Source organism: Hypanus sabinus, chromosome 13, assembly GCF_030144855.1.
Source record: "Hypanus sabinus isolate sHypSab1 chromosome 13, sHypSab1.hap1, whole genome shotgun sequence".
NCBI lineage: Eukaryota > Metazoa > Chordata > Chondrichthyes > Myliobatiformes > Dasyatidae > Hypanus > Hypanus sabinus.
The window spans coordinates 17,575,170-17,593,225 of record NC_082718.1 but is presented as its reverse complement, the minus strand read 5'-3'; the positions used below and the strand labels follow the sequence as shown (position 1 = coordinate 17,593,225).

Here is an 18,056-nt window from a genome sequence, read left to right as displayed (position 1 = left end):
CCAATATCTAATTGCCCTAGAGAAAATGATAGCAAGCTATCTTCTAGTGTTGCAGTTAGGTCATGAATGATGTGCTAGCCCTCTTCAGCGTGTAGTTCAGATTCAATTACATTGCTGTGGGCCTGGAATCACAAATTGCGAAGAAGCATTGCTGCACCTTATTTTGGGGAATGTAGCTGGTCAGGTGGGGATCATGTCAGTGGGGGAGCAATTTTAGAGATAATTCCATTTATTTCAAAGTAGTTTTGGAAAAAAGACATGTTGGACCAGAAATAAAAGTCTTAAGAAAATGCAAATTTCATTGAAATAAGTTGGGATCTGGCAGACGGAGGCCAGCTGCATCTTCTTTCAGGTAAATTTACAAATGCACAGTAGGAAACATTCAAAGGAGTAACAGTGAGTACTCAGGACCGACATATTTCTGTGAGCCAAGGGTGACAAATTCAGGGAACCCTGGATGTTAAGGGTCATTTAGGATCGGATAAAGAGTGAAAAGAAAAGGAAGCATATGGCAGGTATAGAGAATTAATGATAGGAGGACTGTTAAAAGTTTAAAAAGTCCAGGGAGGCACTTAATTAGCAAGAAAGAAATTTCAGGAAATTTTTTTTGTAAAAATTTAAAGTAAATCTGAAAATGTTGTATAAGAGTAAAAGAGTAACTAGGCAAATAGTAGATCCCATTAAGGCAATCTGCATGTAAAACCAGAACAAATAGCTGAGGTTCTAAGAATTCAACAAAGTGAAAGGTGAAATTCTAGTACAAGTCTCCACAAATGATACCTTAGTAGTCTTAAAGGTAGTTATGTTCCCAACACTAGATGAGATCCCAGGCTGCTCTGGGAAGCAAAGAGAAACTTCAGTCTTAGCTGGAAACAAGTGAGGTACCTGATGACTGGAGTTCAGCAGTGTGGTTGATCTTTGCAAGAAGAGCTGCAGAGAAAAGCTGGCAATTACAGACCTAGTAGCCTAACATCAATAGGGAAATTATTGGTAGTTATTTTGAGGGACAAGATTGATGATCACTTGGAAAGGCAAGGACTAATCACTTCAGCACTTAAGTTACAGAGAAAGGTTGAACAAGTTAGGTCTCTATTCATTGGAGCGTAGAAGGTTGAGGGGGGATTTGATCGAGGTATTTAAAATTTTGAGAGGGATAGATATTGACGTGAATAGGCTGTTTCCATTGAGAGTAGGGGAGATTCAAATGAGAGGACATGATTTGAGAGTTAGGGGGCAAAAGTTTAAGGGAAACACGAGGGGGTAGTTCTTTACTCAGAGGGTGATAGCTGTGTGGAATGAGCTTCCTGTAGAAGTAGTAGAGGCCAGTTCAGTTGTGTCATTTAAGGTAAAATTGGATATGTATATGGACAGGAAAGGAGTGGAGGGTTATGGGCTGAGTGCGGGTAGGTGGGACTAGGTGAGATTAAGAGTTTGGCACGGACTAGGAGGGCCGAGATGGCCTGTTTCCGTGCTGTGATTGTTATATGATTATATAATCGAGGATAGCCAGCATGGCTTTGACAAAGGAAGATACTGTCTGACCAGTCTAAGTGAATGTTTTCAAGAGAATGACAATTTTATTAATGGCAGGGCAGTAGATGCGGTTTACGTGGATTTCAGTAAGGCCTTTGACAGTGAGGCTGGCCCAAAAGGTTAGGGCCCATGCGATCCAGACCAAAGAAGTAAATGGGATTTAAAAATTGGCTTGGCAATAGTGATGTTGAGGGATGTTTTTGTAATTAGATGTGATCAGTGGTGCCTTGCAGGGATCGATGCTGGGAATCTTGTTGTTTGCAATATATGTGAATGATGTGGATGTGTGAAGCATGATCAATAAGTTCTCAGATGACATGAAAGTTGGTGGAGTGATTGATAATTTGGAGAGTGGTTATAAACTACAAACGTATATGGAGATATCAATATGTTGGTGAAAATAGACTGAGAAATGGCGGATGGAGTTTAATCCAGGTGTGAGATCATTCATTGTGGAAATACCAATGGGGCTAATACATTCACTGTGGCGACCCATTTCCTGGCACATCCGAACCGACTCACAATTAGATAGCCTACGGGGGTTTTGAGCACAGAGCTTTGGAGCCTCTGCGCCATGGGGGGCCGGTTGACAGAGGCTTAAAAGTGAGGCTGAAGTTTTCGAATAAAGTTTTTTCCTTCGACTCCAGTTACCGACTCCGTGTCGTAATTTTAGCGCTGCGTGTAGCACACCGCTACAATTGGTGACCCCGACGGTCCAAACGATTTCTGGACCAGAAATGACCGACGCCGCCTCTGTTCATGCGGTTTCGTTGAAACTGCCGGGTTTCTGGACACAGCGCCCGGACCTATGGTTCCAGCAAGCCGAAGCCCAATTCCACGTTCGCCAGATCACCTCAGAAGACACCCGCTACTACTACGTGGTGAGCTCCCTCGACCAGGACACAGCGGCCCAGGTCGCGGAGTTCGTACAGTTGCCCCCGGCAGACGGCAAGTACACGGAATTCAAAGCCCTGCTCCTCAGGACTTTCGGACTCTCACGGCGCGAGCGGGCTGCCCGTTTACTGCACCTGGATGGCTTGGGCGACAGACCTCCATCGGCTTTAATGAATGAGATGTTGTCTCTGGTTGACGGACACACATGCCTCATGTTTGAGCAGGCATTCCTGGAGCAGCTGCCCGAGGACATACGCCTGCTGCTATCCAACGCGGATTTCAGTGACCCCCGGAAGGTGGCAGCCCGGGCGGACTTGCTGTGGAACGCCAAAAAGGTGTCCGTCGCACAGATCTCCCAGCCACGCTCCCAGCAGCAAACCAGTCCAGGCCCGGCCGCAGAGCCCGCCAACCCCCGGCCCAATGAACACTGGTGCTTCTACCACCAGCGGTGGGGCGCAGAAGCCCGCCGTTGTCGCCCGCCCTGCAAGTTCCCGGGAAACGCCAGGGCCAGCCGCCGCTGATGGCTACGGCGGCTGGCCATCGGGATAGCCTCCTGTATGTGTGGGATAGAAGGTCGGGACGCCGGTTTTTGGTCGATACTGGGGCTGAGATCAGCGTTTTACCTCCGACGAGTTACGACACCCTCAGCAGGGCACCGGGTCCCCCCCTGAGGGCCGTGAATGGCAGCACAGTAAGGACCTATGGCACCCGTCAGGTGCAGCTACAGTTCGGCTCCAGCCAGTTCACGTGGGACTTCACACTGGCCGCCGTAGCCCAACCGCTTCTGGGTGCGGATTTTTTGCGGGCTCACAGCCTACTGGTCGACCTGCCCAGGAAGAGACTGGTACACGCCGAGACCTTTCAGACGTTCTCCCTGGGTACAGCCCAGTTGTCAGCCCCTCACCTCGGCTCCATCACGCTGTCCGACAACGACTTCACCAGGGTCCTGGCGGATTTCCCATCGGTTCTGGCACCGCAGTTCACAGCGGCCATGCCCAGGCACGGCGTACAGCACCACATCCCGACCCAGGGACCACCCCTCCACGCCCGCGCTCGGCGGCTTCCCCCGGACAAGCTCCGACTGGCGAAGTTCCAGAGGATGGAGGAATTGGGGATCATCCGGCGGTCCGACAGCCCATGGGCCTCCCCCCTGCACATGGTGCCCAAAGCGACGGGGGGCTGGAGACCGTGCGGCGACTACCGCAGGCTGAACGAGGCTACCACACCGGACCGCTACCCTGTGCCGCACATTCAGGACTTTGCAGCAAACCTGCACGACGCACGGATCTTCTCCAAGGTAGATCTCGTCCGAGGGTACCATCAAATCCCGATGTATCCTGACGACGTCCCCAAAACGGCTCTCATCACCCCTTTCGGCCTTTTCGAGTTCCTCCGCATGCCATTCGGCCTGAAGAATGCCGCACAGACATTCCAGCGGTTAATGGACGCGGTGGGACGGGACCTGGTCTTCGCGTTCATCTATTTGGATGACATCCTCATAGCCAGCAGCAGTCGTCAGGAGCATCTGTCCCACCTCCGTCAACTCTGCGCCCGACTGAGTGAGTACGGTCTTACAATCAACCCGCCAAATGCCAGTTTGGACTCGATACCATTGACTTCCTGGGCCACAGGATTACTAAAGACGGGGCAACCCCTCTGCCCGCTAAGGTAGATGCGGTCCGCCTCTTTCCCCGACCCACCACAATCAAAGGCCTTCAGGAATTCGTAGGTATGGTCAATTTCTAACGCCGCTTCCTCCCTTCAGCTGCCCGGATCATGCGCCCCCTGTTCGCCCTGATGTCGGGTCCGAGCAAGGACATTACCTGGGACGAAGAGTCCGCCGCCGCTTTCGTTCAAACGAAGGAAGCTTTGGCGGACGCCGCAATGCTAGTACATCCCAGAATGGACGCCCCTACCGCCCTCACAGTGGACGCATCAAACGCAGCAGTCGGTGGGGTGCTGGAGCAACTCATCGCAGGTCGCTGGCAACCCCTGGCGTTTTTCAGCAAACACCTGCGACCACCCGAGCTTAAGTACAGTGCTTTCGACCGGGAACTGTTGGCGCTCTACCTGGCAATCCGGCATTTCAGGTACTTCCTAGAAGGTCGGCTCTTCACCGCGTTCACGGACCACAAACCGCTTACCTTTGCGTTTACGAAAGCGTCCGACCCCTGGTCGTCCTGCCAGCAACGCCACCTGTCCTACATCTCTGAATACACGACGGATGTCCGGCACGTCTCGGGTAAGGACAATGTCGTGGCGGATGCGCTCTCTCGCCCTACCGTTCATGCCCTTTCCGAAGGGGTAGACTTTGAGGCACTGGCAGAGGCGCAGCAGGCGGTTGAGGAGATTCCGAGTTACAGAACCGCAGTCTCCGGTTTGCAGCTCCAGGACCTCCCCGTGGGCCCAGGTGAGAGGACCCTACTCTGTGACGTCGCCACCGGCCAGCCCCGTCCAGTCGTCCCGACAGCATGGCGGCGCTGCGTTTTCGACTCCATTCATAACTTGGCGCATCCCTCCATCCGGACAACTGTCCGGATGGTTTCCAGCAGGTTCGTTTGGCACGGACTCCGCAAACAGGTCAGTGAATGGGCCAAAACGTGCATGCACTGCCAGACGGCCAAGGTGCAGCGGCACACCAAAGCCCCACCGCAGCAGTTCCATCCCGCCCACCGGCATTTCGACCACATTCATGTGGATATCGTGGGCCCCCTGCCAGTGTTGCGCGGAGCACGGCAGCTCCTGACTATCGTGGACCGGTTCACAAGATGGCCAGAGGCGGTCCCGCTCACCAACACCACCTCCGAATCTTGCACCCGAGCCCTGATCGCCACCTGGATATCTCGCTTTGGTGTACCAGCCCACATTACTTCCGACAGAGGCGCCCAGTTCACCTCCAGCCTGTGGTCAGCTATGGCCAGCCTTTTGGGGACTCAGCTGCACCACACAACTGCCTACCACCCACAGTCGAACGGGCTAGTGGAGCGTTTCCACCGTCACCTGAAGTCGGCCCTCATGGCCCGCCTGCGAGGAGCCACCTGGGCGGACGAGCTTCCCTGGGTCCTACTCGGCATCCGCACAGCGCCCAAGGACGACCTGCACGCCTCGTCGGCCGAGTTGGTATACTGCGCGCCCCTGGTCGTCCCCGGGGAGTTCCTACCAGCCCCAAGGGGGCAAGAGGAAGAACCCGCAGCAGTCCTGGGCAGACTACTCGAGAAGCTCGGTAACCTGGCCCCCATACCCACTTCACAGCACGGGCGGCACCCGACCTGCGTACCCAAAGACCTACAGAACTGTAAGTTTGTGTTTGTATGAAGGGGCGGGCATCGGCCGCCGCTGCAGCGGCCATACGAGGGGCCGTTTATGGTGCTCCGGAACAACGGGTCCACGTTCGTGCTGGACGTTGGGGGGAAAGAGGAGGTTTTCACGGTGGACCGCCTCAAACCGGCCCATGTGGCCCTGGCGCAACCGGCCGAGTTTCCGGCGCCTCGGCGCAGAGGCCGACCTCCCAAGCAGGTTCTGGCCCAGACTGTGGACATTGGGGGGTGTATCGCCGGTTCTGGGGGGGGGTTATGTGGCGACCCATTTCCTGGCGCATCCGAACCGACTCACAATTAGATAGCCTACGGGGGTTTGCGAGCACAGAGCTTTGGAGCCTCTGCGCCATGGGGGGCCGGTTGACAGAGGCTTAAAAGTGAGGCTGAAGTTTTCGAATAAAGTTTTTTCCTTCGACTGCAGTTACCGACTCCATGTCGTAATTTTAGCGCTACGTGTAGCACACCGCTACAACACCATAAATCAGAGGTCACCAACCTTTTTTGCATCATGAGCCGGTTTAATATTGACAATATTCTTGCCAACAAGGGCAGGGGGGTATTAATCACGACCAGAATATAGGTGATAAGTCAACTATAAGTCACTTATAAGTGACTAATACACTCAATTTCATTTCTAAGAGGGATTATCTAATGAATTTAATATTAAACACACAGCACATATTTTCCTCACATGAATATAATGATAAATCAATTATAACTCACTTCTAAGTCAGTAGCATCATAACATTTTTAGTAACATTTGGATATTAAACACAGCGCATATTTTCCTTGTATGAACTTATAAAATCATTGCAACACACCAGTGAGAGGACAGGGTAAGGGCTGGAGGTCCCCGTACTGGGGCTGTGGCAATCACAGTCCGGAGAGAGCGGCTGACAAAAGTTTGGCTCAAGGGATGACTTTCAGTAGATCGCAGCGAGGTAGCTGCTCTGCTACTTACAAAACCCTGAGCCCTAATTAGGTCATCTGCAAATATTTTAGCATTGGGTTTCCCACAAACATTAGGTGTTCTAAACAGGTTTAGAGGCGGTGCCCATCTGTCCATGCTCCAAGCCAGTATCAATGGCACTTCTCACCGGCTGCACGAGGCGGCCAGTTACCCGAGGCCAACTAGTGATCCCTGGTGCTAAGATATCACTGCATTTAGGCGACAGATGACGTCGCATGGATAATGAATTTGCGTGTGTAATGACCTCGTGTGTGTTCAAGTTCAACAATGGGTGTGACAGGGAATGAGGAAAGGTGCAGCTGACTCATATCATTTCATATCACCAAATCATATTGTTTCCTCGTCGTCCGGTAGCACATGCTTTGCAGCCTGATGGTTGGGGACCACTGCCATAAGTAATAGGATCCTAGGGAGGATTGAGGATCTGAGGGACCTAGGTGTACACTTTTAATTATCTTTGAAAGTGGCAGTGCAGGTAAATAATGTTGTTAACAAGGCATATGGGACCTGGCTTTCATTTGGGATATTGAATTCAAGAGTTGGGAGGTTATGTTCCAACTCCATAAAACCTTAGTCTGACCTCAGATGGAGTAATAAGTGCAGTTCTGTTCATCACCACCAAAGGAAAGATGTGACAGTGCTGGAGAGAGTGCAGATGAGGTGAACCAGGATGTTGTCTGGTACATAGTATTTTAGTTATGAGGAGAGAGTGGACAAAGATAGGTTGATGTCCCTGGGGAGAGGAGGTTAAAGGGTACATCCAAAGTGATGAAGTGTTTTGTGAGGTTAATGATAAAACTTACTAACTCTTGCCTGAGAAGTGACTTGGACCACTCCAGTTTGCCTATTGAAGCAACAAGTCCACAGCAGAGGCCATCTCATTGGCTCTTCACTCAACCCTGGAACATCTAAACAGCAAATATGCATACATCAAGATGTTCTCTTGTCAACAACAGTTCAGCATTCAATACCATCATTCCCTCAAAACTAATCAGTAAGCTTCAAGACCTTCACCTCAATACCTTCTTGTGCAATTGGATCCTTGGTTTTGTCACTTGCAGACCCCAGTCAGTTCAGATTGGCAACAACGTCTTCTCTGGAGTCTCCATCAGAACGGGTGCTCTGCAAGGCTGTGTGCTTAGTGCCCTGTTCTACTCACTTTACACATATGACTGGATGGCTAAACACAACTCCTATGCCATATTCAAGTTTGCTGTTGACCCTACTGAATCAAAGGTGGTGTTGAATCAGCACATAGAAGGGAGAATGAAAATCTAGCTGAGTCGTGCCAGAACACCAGCCTCTTACTCAGTGTCAGCGAGACCAAGGAGCTGATTATTTAATTCAGAAGGAGGAAACTAGAGGTCCATGAGCCAGTCCTCATCAGAGGTGAAGAGGGTCAGCAACTTTAAATTCCTCGGTGTTATTATTTCAGAGGACCTGTCCTGCATGTAAATGCAATTACAAAGAAAGCACAACACCTCTTCATCCTTAGGAGTTTGCAGAGATTCAGCATGACACCTAAAACTTTGATAACCTTCTATAGATGAATGGTAGAGAGTAAATTGACTGGGTTGCATCACAGCCTGTAATGGAAACACCAATGCCCTTGAATAGAAAATCCTACAAAAGGTAGTGGATATGACCCAGACCATCACAGGTAAAGCCACCCGCATTACTGCAGGAAAGCAGCATCTATTATCAGGGATCCCTACCTCCCAGCTCACGCTCTCTTCTTGTGGCTGCCATCAGAAGGAAGGTACAGGACCTCAAGTCTCACACCACCGTGTTCAGGAATAGTTATTACCACCTGAGCAAAAGGGGATAACTTTACTCAACTTCACTTTATCATTGAAATGTTCCCACAACCTATGGACTCCCTTTCAAGGACATGTTCTCAATTTTTATTGCTTGCTTGCTTATTTATTTAATTTATTATCTCTTTCTTTTGGATTTGCACAGTTAGTGTCTTTTGCACATTGTTGAATGCTCTAGTTGGTGTAGTTTTCCATTGATTGTATTATATAAATCTTATTATGTTTTTATTGAGTATGCCCACAAGAAAATCAATATCAGGTTTATATATGGTGACATAATACACTTTGATAATAAATTTACCTTGAACTTTGATTGAGGTATATAAAATTGAGGGGTATGGATAGGGTAAACTGCTGAAGCTTGTAGCCCATGTCAGAAGTAGAAAAAATTATAGGACCTTCAGAGTAAGAGAAGGCATTAGGATAAGAGGCAAGAGATTTAAAGGGGATCTGAGGGAGACATTTTCATCCAGACTGTGGTGAGTACCTGGAATATATTAGAGAGTAGTTGAAGCAAGTTTACTAATGGCATTTAAGAAGAGAAAATATAATGTGTGTTAATAGTGGTGAAGATTGGCTTTAGTGGATCAGTAGATTTGACTTTTAGGCTGCAGTCAGCTATTTAGGCACCACTTTCCCAGATGCTACTCATCAAAAATGAAGGTTAATTTCTGCTGTCCTAATCTGTAATATCTGGAGAGTCACAAATATTTATAAAGCAGATACGGGTGAAGGCAGTGATTAAACTCGCAACCCAGGAACACAGAAATTCAGACCAGTAAACCAGAGATGTGGGTTCATTGCCTGTCCCAGCAGTGTTGTAATCTAATTTGAATTAAAAATAAACTGAGATGTTGAAAAAAATCTGGTAATTTGTAATAATGACCATAGACCACTGGATTGTCTGTGTTGAGCTGAATTTATCTTTAGTGAAGAACAGGAGTAGACACCAGTAGTCTCCCTAAAGCCCTGTTCAAATGCAGTAAAACATTACTTTGTATTTCCCTGAAGATTCTCTGGGGATGGACACTTGGCGTTGTGTCTTTTGAGCAAAACCATTAATATAGGTTATGAGTAATCCAGGGCCCAGCAGTGACCCTCTTGACATCAGCTTGCCAGGCTGAAACAGACACATATATTCCTACTTTTTATTTGTCTTTTTTGCAGTCCACTTTCAAGCTATGAGCTCCAATTTTTGGTAACTTCTTATAACATTTTACATGATTTTTTAAAATCAAACATCTACTGAAAATGCAAACATACAGCATACTTACTCGCCCTGCCAGTTACCTCTGTAATCTCAAAAACATCTGTCTGATTAGTTTCCTTTCATGAGCTCAGGTTGTTGACCCTGATATCATTATCATGACCCTGATATTATGGTTACCTAAGGGCCCTGATGTATCATTATTAAAGCCTCTAACATTTTCTTGACAACAGAAAAATAGGCCTTAACCTCTGTCTAATATCAAAAGATCCTTATTTTCTCACATTTCATGAAAAATAAGGTTACTTTTTCTAATTGCTTGGATTGTTACAGAAGATCTTCACTAACATAGCCGTTATTTCTTCAGCCAGCTTTTTAGAGATCTGGAGAGGCAGGATGTCAGACAATTTGTTCACTCAATTTCTCTGCTGCTCTTTCTACCAACTGTGAAAATTTAACACCACTAAAATTCAAGATCGTGCAGTTTTGGAATGTTTCATGTTCATATTTTTTTGTTATGGTCATGATAAATTAAGCAATATGTTTAGTTACTCCTTGCTAAGGTGCAACAGCCAGCTCTGGCAATGCAAGGTTTGGATGCAACTGAATGTTGTGTTAAGAGCAAGGAATATTTGAAACACGGTCTGTTACTTTTGAAGAGGTTAAGGTCTAATCTCTGCCTAGAAATAGAATTGGACTCCATTCCCATTAGGTTTTAAACTTTGATGAGAAACTTGTCAGTTTTGAGTTCTGAAGGGTTGAAAAAGGGTATGGAAGATTTTAAAATTCCAAACTAAATATTAATACCTCATGTATGGTTATAAAGAAACAGTGAAAATGTTCAACATGCAAAGCTTGAGCTTATGTGACTAAAATGAGCCCAAGTGCCAGTTCCCATTTCTGCTTTTTGGCAGCATGCCTTCTGGCTGTGGATTGTGCTTGGGAATTAGGCGAGCAGGCTCCACTACACTCTCAATTCCACAAGAGGAAAAAATTGGTTTGTTTTCTTAAGCTGTGTTTCTTGAATCTGCTGGTCTGTGGCTGGAGAAGTTGCAATGAGATGTGAAATTCCTGGAACCTGACTCAAATATTAGGGTGCAGTGGTGAATTGAATAATGCTGAGATACATCATAGGATGTGCTGGGACGCATCAACTGTAATGTAACTTGGGTTATTGGTTCTTTTGGGTCATTCAATATCAGACACCCTCACCTAGGTGTCCCAGCCAGAGTTGATCAGGCCCTGGCTGATGTCCTAGCAGCATTGGTATACGGGTCACACCTCTTGATCCATAGCCATCTGGAGGCTTGCTCAGCTGTCTCTGTGAGTCCTGATTGTTCTTTGCTGCCCAAGGAGAGAGAAGGTTCTGTACAGGGAGCAGCCAGCAAAACCACTACGTCCCACCTCTATAGGTTTGCATCATGCCCTCCCATCCCTGTCTCTGGCACTGCTCCTAGTATTTAGCTAACATACATTTGTACACTTCCTCAGTCTGGTCTTCCCAAGACACTGTCAGTTCTACCACAACCACCTGCTTCAAGGTTTCTAACAGAATGACCCTGTCAGGCCTCAGTGATGGTGATGAAATGAAGTCAGGAAACTTTAAGTGCTTGCCAAGATTGACTTTCAATTCCCAGTCAGATGGCATGGCGAGCAAGCCTGCTGGTGATCTGGGCTGAGGCTGTGGTTGGTCTTCAGCTTTGACAAAGGCTATGGGTTTTCTGGGTTGGCAGAGATGCCTACTTTGTTAATAGCTGAGGAGATACTTTCTGCCGTTCCCTTCTGCACCTGGTCATGGCACCAGCATCCTTCTCCCAGGGCTTTTGGGCAGCTGCTGGGGATGTGTTCCAGGGTGCCTCTGCCAGGGCAGAACTGATATGATGGTGCCCCAGGCAAAAAGGTTTACTGGACTAGGCAGGTCATCATACACAGCCTAAATTATGAACTTAATGCACTGGGATACTGCCTGTTGGACCAGGAGATCTTCTGCTTTGAAGCCCCATCTGCCTCATTCCTCCCATTCTAGTGTGTACATTTCCTCGACAGTTCTTGCACCTCTTCCTGCACCTGTTGAAGGAAAGCTGTTCACTCCACCTGACCAGACACCACTGTCCCTACCAGATCCCTGTGACTCAACCATCTCCACTGCATCCCTGGCCTTCCATTTCCTGCCTGTCTGGACCTCAGTGCCTGCTGACAAGACTGGAATCTCAGTACAGCAGCAATTCTCTTGTACAAGACATCATGAGCTCCTTGTTCAGGCTGCTGAAGGGAAGCTTCAGTTTATTCTTCTTCCCATAAAGAGCAGTGCTACTCAGGCTACGGAGACCCAGCCATCTTCGAAGGTAGGCATTGGTCTTTCTTCCAAGAGCCTCAACTGTTGACATGTCATGGATTTACTATTCGATAAATTTGTTGAAGCAGTTGGAAATCTAATATATTATAAAAACAATGTGCTGAAACTTGAGGCAACATCTAAAGAGAAAGAAAGTAAATATGTTAAATAACAAAGCTCAACCACCGTAGAATATTTTTGTAATTCAAATTTCCAGTATTTGCAATTTACTTTGTTTTATCTACAAGACATTTACTAATAAGTATTTCTACTGTTCCAAGGTTCACTTTATGTAAGTTTAGAAACCACTTCCCACATTGTATGTTCCTTGCAATAAATCTTTTAACTTCTCGTTGAAAGAAAGAATCTGCAGTTGCTGGCGTAATGCCTTCTTTAAACTTGATAGAGTACTTCTAGCTGGAAATAAACATTTTTTTTTGGATTTGGTACTGGTTCATGTGAACTAGATATAACTTTTTGTTAAGAAGACTTAATGGAAAAGAATATAATTAGGTTTTCATATTTACCAAAAGTCATCTTTCTCTTTACAGGATCTATCACACTAAAAGTGCCCAAAGCCCTAAGAGCTAAACTCCAATTATCAGGGGCTATGGTTAAAATCAGTCCTGAGCTTAACTTGCAGGACATAGACAGCAGCACAGAACAAGATCACCAAACTATTCAAGGTAAGATCTAATTTCAGGACAATTCTTGTGAAGTTGTCCTGAAATTTTGTAAAAATCCTTTCTTATATAATATATAAATTTATTTTCAGTTGCCATCTCTATCTTTTGCAAGACTAGCATGTAAAACAAAAACTACTCTATGCTGCGGTGAAATATGAGAAATCCATCTCATTTAGGTTATGAGAAACTACTTATTAGTTTTGGTGTATTATGTTAGTTTCAGAAGTAGTGCAAGTCTTAAATAGATTACAATAATCTTTTTCAAAAATAACTTTGTAATTTAGTCTTAGTCAAATTTATTTTTGATCTTTTCAAAAATGTTTAAACAATTCTATCATGAAAGTAGGTAGTGACAATGGGCAATTTTAAGTTTCCACCTATTGATTGGGCCTCCCATACTATAGTGAGATTGGATAGGATAGAGTTTGTGAAATATGGTCAAGAAAATTTCCTTAATCATTATGTAGAGGTCCAACTAGACAAAGTGTGATACTAGATCTCCCCTTAGGAAATAAGACAAGGCAGGTGACAGAAGTATGTGTAGGGAACTCATTGGATCTAGTGATCATAATTCCAATAATTTCAAGATAATTATGGGGAAGAATAGGACTTGTCCTCAGGTTGAAATTCAAAATTGTAGTAAGAAAAATTTTGACGGTATCAGAAGAGAGCTGGCTGGCAAGGAATGCTTGTTAAGCGGAAGGGCTTCAAAAGTGAAATATTGAGAGTACAGAATCTGTATATTTAGGGATCTGTGGTTATTGAGGGATATTGATGCCCTAGTAAAAAAAAAAGGAGGTACAGTGGCATGCAAAAGTTTGACACCCCTGGTCAAAATTTCTGTTACTGTGAGTAGCTAAGCAAGTAAAAGATGACATGATTTCCAAAAGGCATTAAGTTAAAGATGACACATTTCTTTTATATTTTAAGTAAGATTACTTTTTTATTTCCATCTTTTACAGTTTCAAAATAACAAAAAAGGAAAAGGGCTTGAAGCAAAAGTTTGGGCACCCTGCGTGGTCAGTGGGAGGGATCATAACTGATTTATTTTTACTCAGGAGACCCACGCAGAGACTATAGAACTGAGACATAAAGGTAGTGAGCTCATGGGCCCTATCTAGGTGATAGAAGAAGAGGTGTTAGCTGCCTTGAGGCAATTTAATGCGGATAAATCCCCAGGGCCTGACAGGAGGACCCCTCGTACCTTATTGGAGGCTAGCGCAGAAACGGCAGGGGCCCTGGCAGGTTACTTAAAGCATCCTTAGCCATGGGTGAGGTGCTGAAGAACACTATGGCTAATGTTTTTCAAGAGTAGCTTATGAATAAGCTGTAAAATTCTAAGGGACAGAGTATATATGATAAGAAAGACAGGACCTAATTAAGGTTAGATGACATGACCTTGTATATAGTAGATCATGTGTAACCAGTCTTATAGAGCCTTTCAAGAGGTTGCGAAGGAGCTTTATGAAAGAAAGGTGGTGGGCGTTGCCTACATGGACTTGAGCCAGACCCTTGACAGAGTCCCACATGGGAGACTGATCCAGAAGGTTAAGTTGCCTAGCATTTAGGAGGAAATAATGAATGGGAGAAGCCAGAAAGTGGGAGGAGATGGTTGTCTCTCTGACTGTAGGCTGGTGACTAATGGGATTAGTGCTACGTCCGTTGTTGGCTATTATCTATATGAATCATTTAGATGATAATGTGGTAAACTGGATTAGCAAATTTATGGCTGACACCAAGATTGGGGACATGGCGGAAATAAAGAAGACTGAGGAAAATGAGGAAGAAATACAGGGACCTGGAAATACACATCCATAATTCCTTGGAAGTGTTGTCACAGGAAGATAGTTCAAAGTACATTTATTATCAAAGTATGTATAGTACATACAACATTAAGATTCATGTCCTTTCAGGCAGACACAAAACAAACCCAATTAATGGGTTCAATTTAATGGAATCCATCAAACATTCAATGTGCAAAAAAAAATACAAACAATAAAGAGTAAGCAAATAACATTCAGAACTAAAGTTCATGAAAGTGAGTCCAAAGCCACAAAGTCAATTCATCACTGCAGCTGGTCTAGGAGCCTGCTCGTTGCAGGCCACAGCCTCAGTTCAGCTCAGAGATGAATAAACCTTGCTGAGCAGCGAGCTGAACACTGAACCGTCCTTCGCATCTGGGCCTGTGACACTGACCTTTTCAATCTGACCTGCTGCATAAATCGGTTAAATCTTGGCTCATCCCTTGCTCTCAGACCTGGGCCCTGCTACTTTGTTATGCTCTTGGGTCTGGGCCCTGCCACTTTGATTCAGTCGTACCCGACCTTTACAATCTGACCCAGTGCTGAAGTTGGCCTAACATCGTACTGTCTCTCACTCTTGGGCCCAGGCCCTGCTACCTCAGCTCACCTTGCCTCAGATCTGCCGCTCCGAATCAGCTCCAAGCCCACTCCTGCAATGGCCAAACATTGGCTCATTCCTCGATCTCGAGCCTGGGCCCCACTGGCTCAATTTGTCACATATATGCCGTGCCACAACCATCCTGCACCTTTGAGACTTCAGTTCACACTGCAAAAATGCCAAGTTGTACAGGCAATTTAAAAGCTCAACTCTGAAAGGGAAGCTACAGGCTATTGATTGCAGTAATCTTTGTCCAAAAAAGGTGTGATTAATATAGATAATAGTTCTGTTTGCTTCAGCAAGGCGTCACTGTTTTACCAGTTTACCACCTTGAACTGGAAGATTTTAAGAGAGCTTTTGGCACATTAGCCTTCATAAATCAAAATACTGAGTACAGGGGTTGAGATGTTATGTTGAAATTATGCAAGACATTGGTGAGGCTGAAGGTCAAAGGTTCAGATTTCTTTCTAGTTTACATAGTTTGGACAGGAACAGAAAAAATTGGAAACATTTATAACTGAATAATTAGTAATACAGAAATGATGAGGTGTCAGTGCAAATGTGATTTGTAAGGTAAAATTAATAAGTTATTTTAGTAACCAATTCACTTTACCTGTGGGATTTCAGGTTTTCTGAATGGTAGAGGAGAAGGTGCACATGTAATCGAGGCTCACACAGTGCGTGGAATGCTGAACATAAAAAGCCAAAGTTGGATTGAGTCTATTAAACTGAATCCTTCGTAATTTCTTGTACTTCAACTTTCAGAATTTGTTTTTTATTGCACGTTTTGTATCAATGCCTGCTTTCTGTGTATTCAGGTTCATTTATTTTTATTTTTATTTGCAGTTTAAAATAATTAAGTCTGTTCTGTCATTTTAGTGCTGTTTAAAACCTGCCTGTAACTGGTTTATTAATTAACATGTGCTTGTTTACATATTTCAACTTATATCATTTTAATTTTTTGTAGTATGCATGAATAAAAAGTTTAACCAGTTAATAGTTAGGAAATGGAGTGGTCACAAGCACTTCAGTGAAATTGCAATCCTGGACATGTATTGTCCTTTTTCAGTCACTTTCAGTAATAAGTGTGTACATAGACAAAGAATATTGAGGAGCAATATTTTCTGTATTACAGCTAAATTTATGCAATTTTATCCTGAGAAACTTGTTTAATCATCTGTGAAAGCTATAGTCATAGTTAGTAAACACTCCAATGTATTTGAGCTTTACTGATATTTGTAAAAATTGAATATCCGAATGATATCTGCCTGTAAAAAAACAAACAAGACATTATTGATCATCATTAAAAAAACCTGAGTTAAAACTAAGTATGTTCATAAGTTACCAGTTATGAAGAGTCTTCAATGCGTAATGTCTGTTTGCAACACAAAACAACAGATACATAGTTCGGACGTGTTGATGAGGTAGTGATTAATTTGCTGGATAAGTACTCTAGGAATTCAGGAAGAAAACCAGCTAGTGTTAATAATGATGATCATATGATTGTTGTTGAGTCCCATCTCATTTACTAATGACCTGGGTGTATTGAGGGAGAAGCCATTTAAGAATCAATTATTAATGAAACATTAAAACAGGGAAATAATAAAACTCACAACAGTTTTGACTGAAAGTCACCTGGCTTTGACTTGAGCACAAAATTTGGGCACAGTTACTCTTCGCCCAGTCAACCTTGCCAACTTGAATTCACAAACATTTTGGACTTGTGTCTAAATTGGAAGTGTTACCCTGGAGACAAGTCAAACAATCGCCCGACATATAGTTACAGACTCCTCTTTCACATACCTGGGTATGTTCTGTCACATTGGCAAGAGACACCAGAGGTGGCAGAATAGTGACAAGCAGGCAAAAGGAAACAGGTCCGGAACTTCTCAACATTGTCTCCCAACCTTTTAAAATCATAGGTCAACCATGTGACAAAGAAAAACACCTCCTAATTGCAACCAACCATTAGATAGCTTCTGAAGCACATTCCTCTGAGTTGAACTGGAAGTAGCAAGAGCAGACAGGTGCTGAACTTTTGCAAGTATTAGCTTCACAATACTATAGATGCAAGTCTGCATTTACAGCAGATAACTTGATAACTCGAACTTGTCCTATGTGTAGCAGATGGATTTATCCATAATAGCCTTGATACAAGTAACCATTGTACAGACCCAGAGAAGGTAAAGTCTTTGTGCTGAAGATGTCCTCCAATGTATGGCCCAGCAATCCTGTTTGGATCAGATTCTTAACTGATCTGGCATTTGAACATTGGACATCCACGACACATAGTAGACCATCAGGAACAGCAGAAATAGTCTGTAATATGTGCCTCACTCCCATTATTGGGGATAAATATTAGTTCTTTAAGGAGTTCAAAATTGCTTAATAGGAGCAGCACTAAGCACACTTAAATGAGCTGGCAATTTGGTGATATTGCAATACAGGACTTCCTGCACACTGAATAAGGCTAAGTGATCTTAGAACAAATAGATGTGATTGAAGCTTCTGTATCTAGTTGTAAATGATGATGGGAAAGTAAGTGACTAATGAGGTGGAGACTTCAAAAATACCCTCATCCTCAACAATAGGAATGATTAAGGATATGTGCAACCATGTTAAGCTGGAAGTGCTGAGTGAATGATCCATTTCAGCATAATTCTGAGATCCCCACCATCCCTCATGTCAATCCTTAGACATTTTTATTTACTCTTGTGTCATTTCACAGCCATAAAGTCAATTTATGAGAATAAGATAGGATATCTGCTTGAATGGTGTCTCAGCAACAATCTTTTGCATAATGTAGGTAAAAGCTAAAGAGCTGATTGTAGATTTCAGGAAGGGGCAAGAGGATGAGCATGTGCCAGTCTACATTGGAGGACTGACAGTGGCGAAAG

At 44.7% G+C, this 18,056-nt stretch overlaps 1 protein-coding gene across 1 annotated transcript in view; it reads left to right on the top strand.

Moving 5' to 3' along the window:
• Window positions 1-16,463, top strand: part of fam185a (family with sequence similarity 185 member A) — a 74,038-nt gene extending 57,575 nt beyond the window's left edge. The window contains exons 7-8 of the mRNA XM_059987211.1: window positions 12,625-12,759; window positions 15,787-16,463. Coding sequence (XP_059843194.1) covers window positions 12,625-12,759; window positions 15,787-15,902 — 251 coding nt within the window. The 3' untranslated portion in view covers window positions 15,903-16,463. The remainder of the gene's footprint in view (window positions 1-12,624; window positions 12,760-15,786) is intronic.
• The last annotated feature ends 1,593 nt before the right edge of the window (window positions 16,464-18,056 follow it).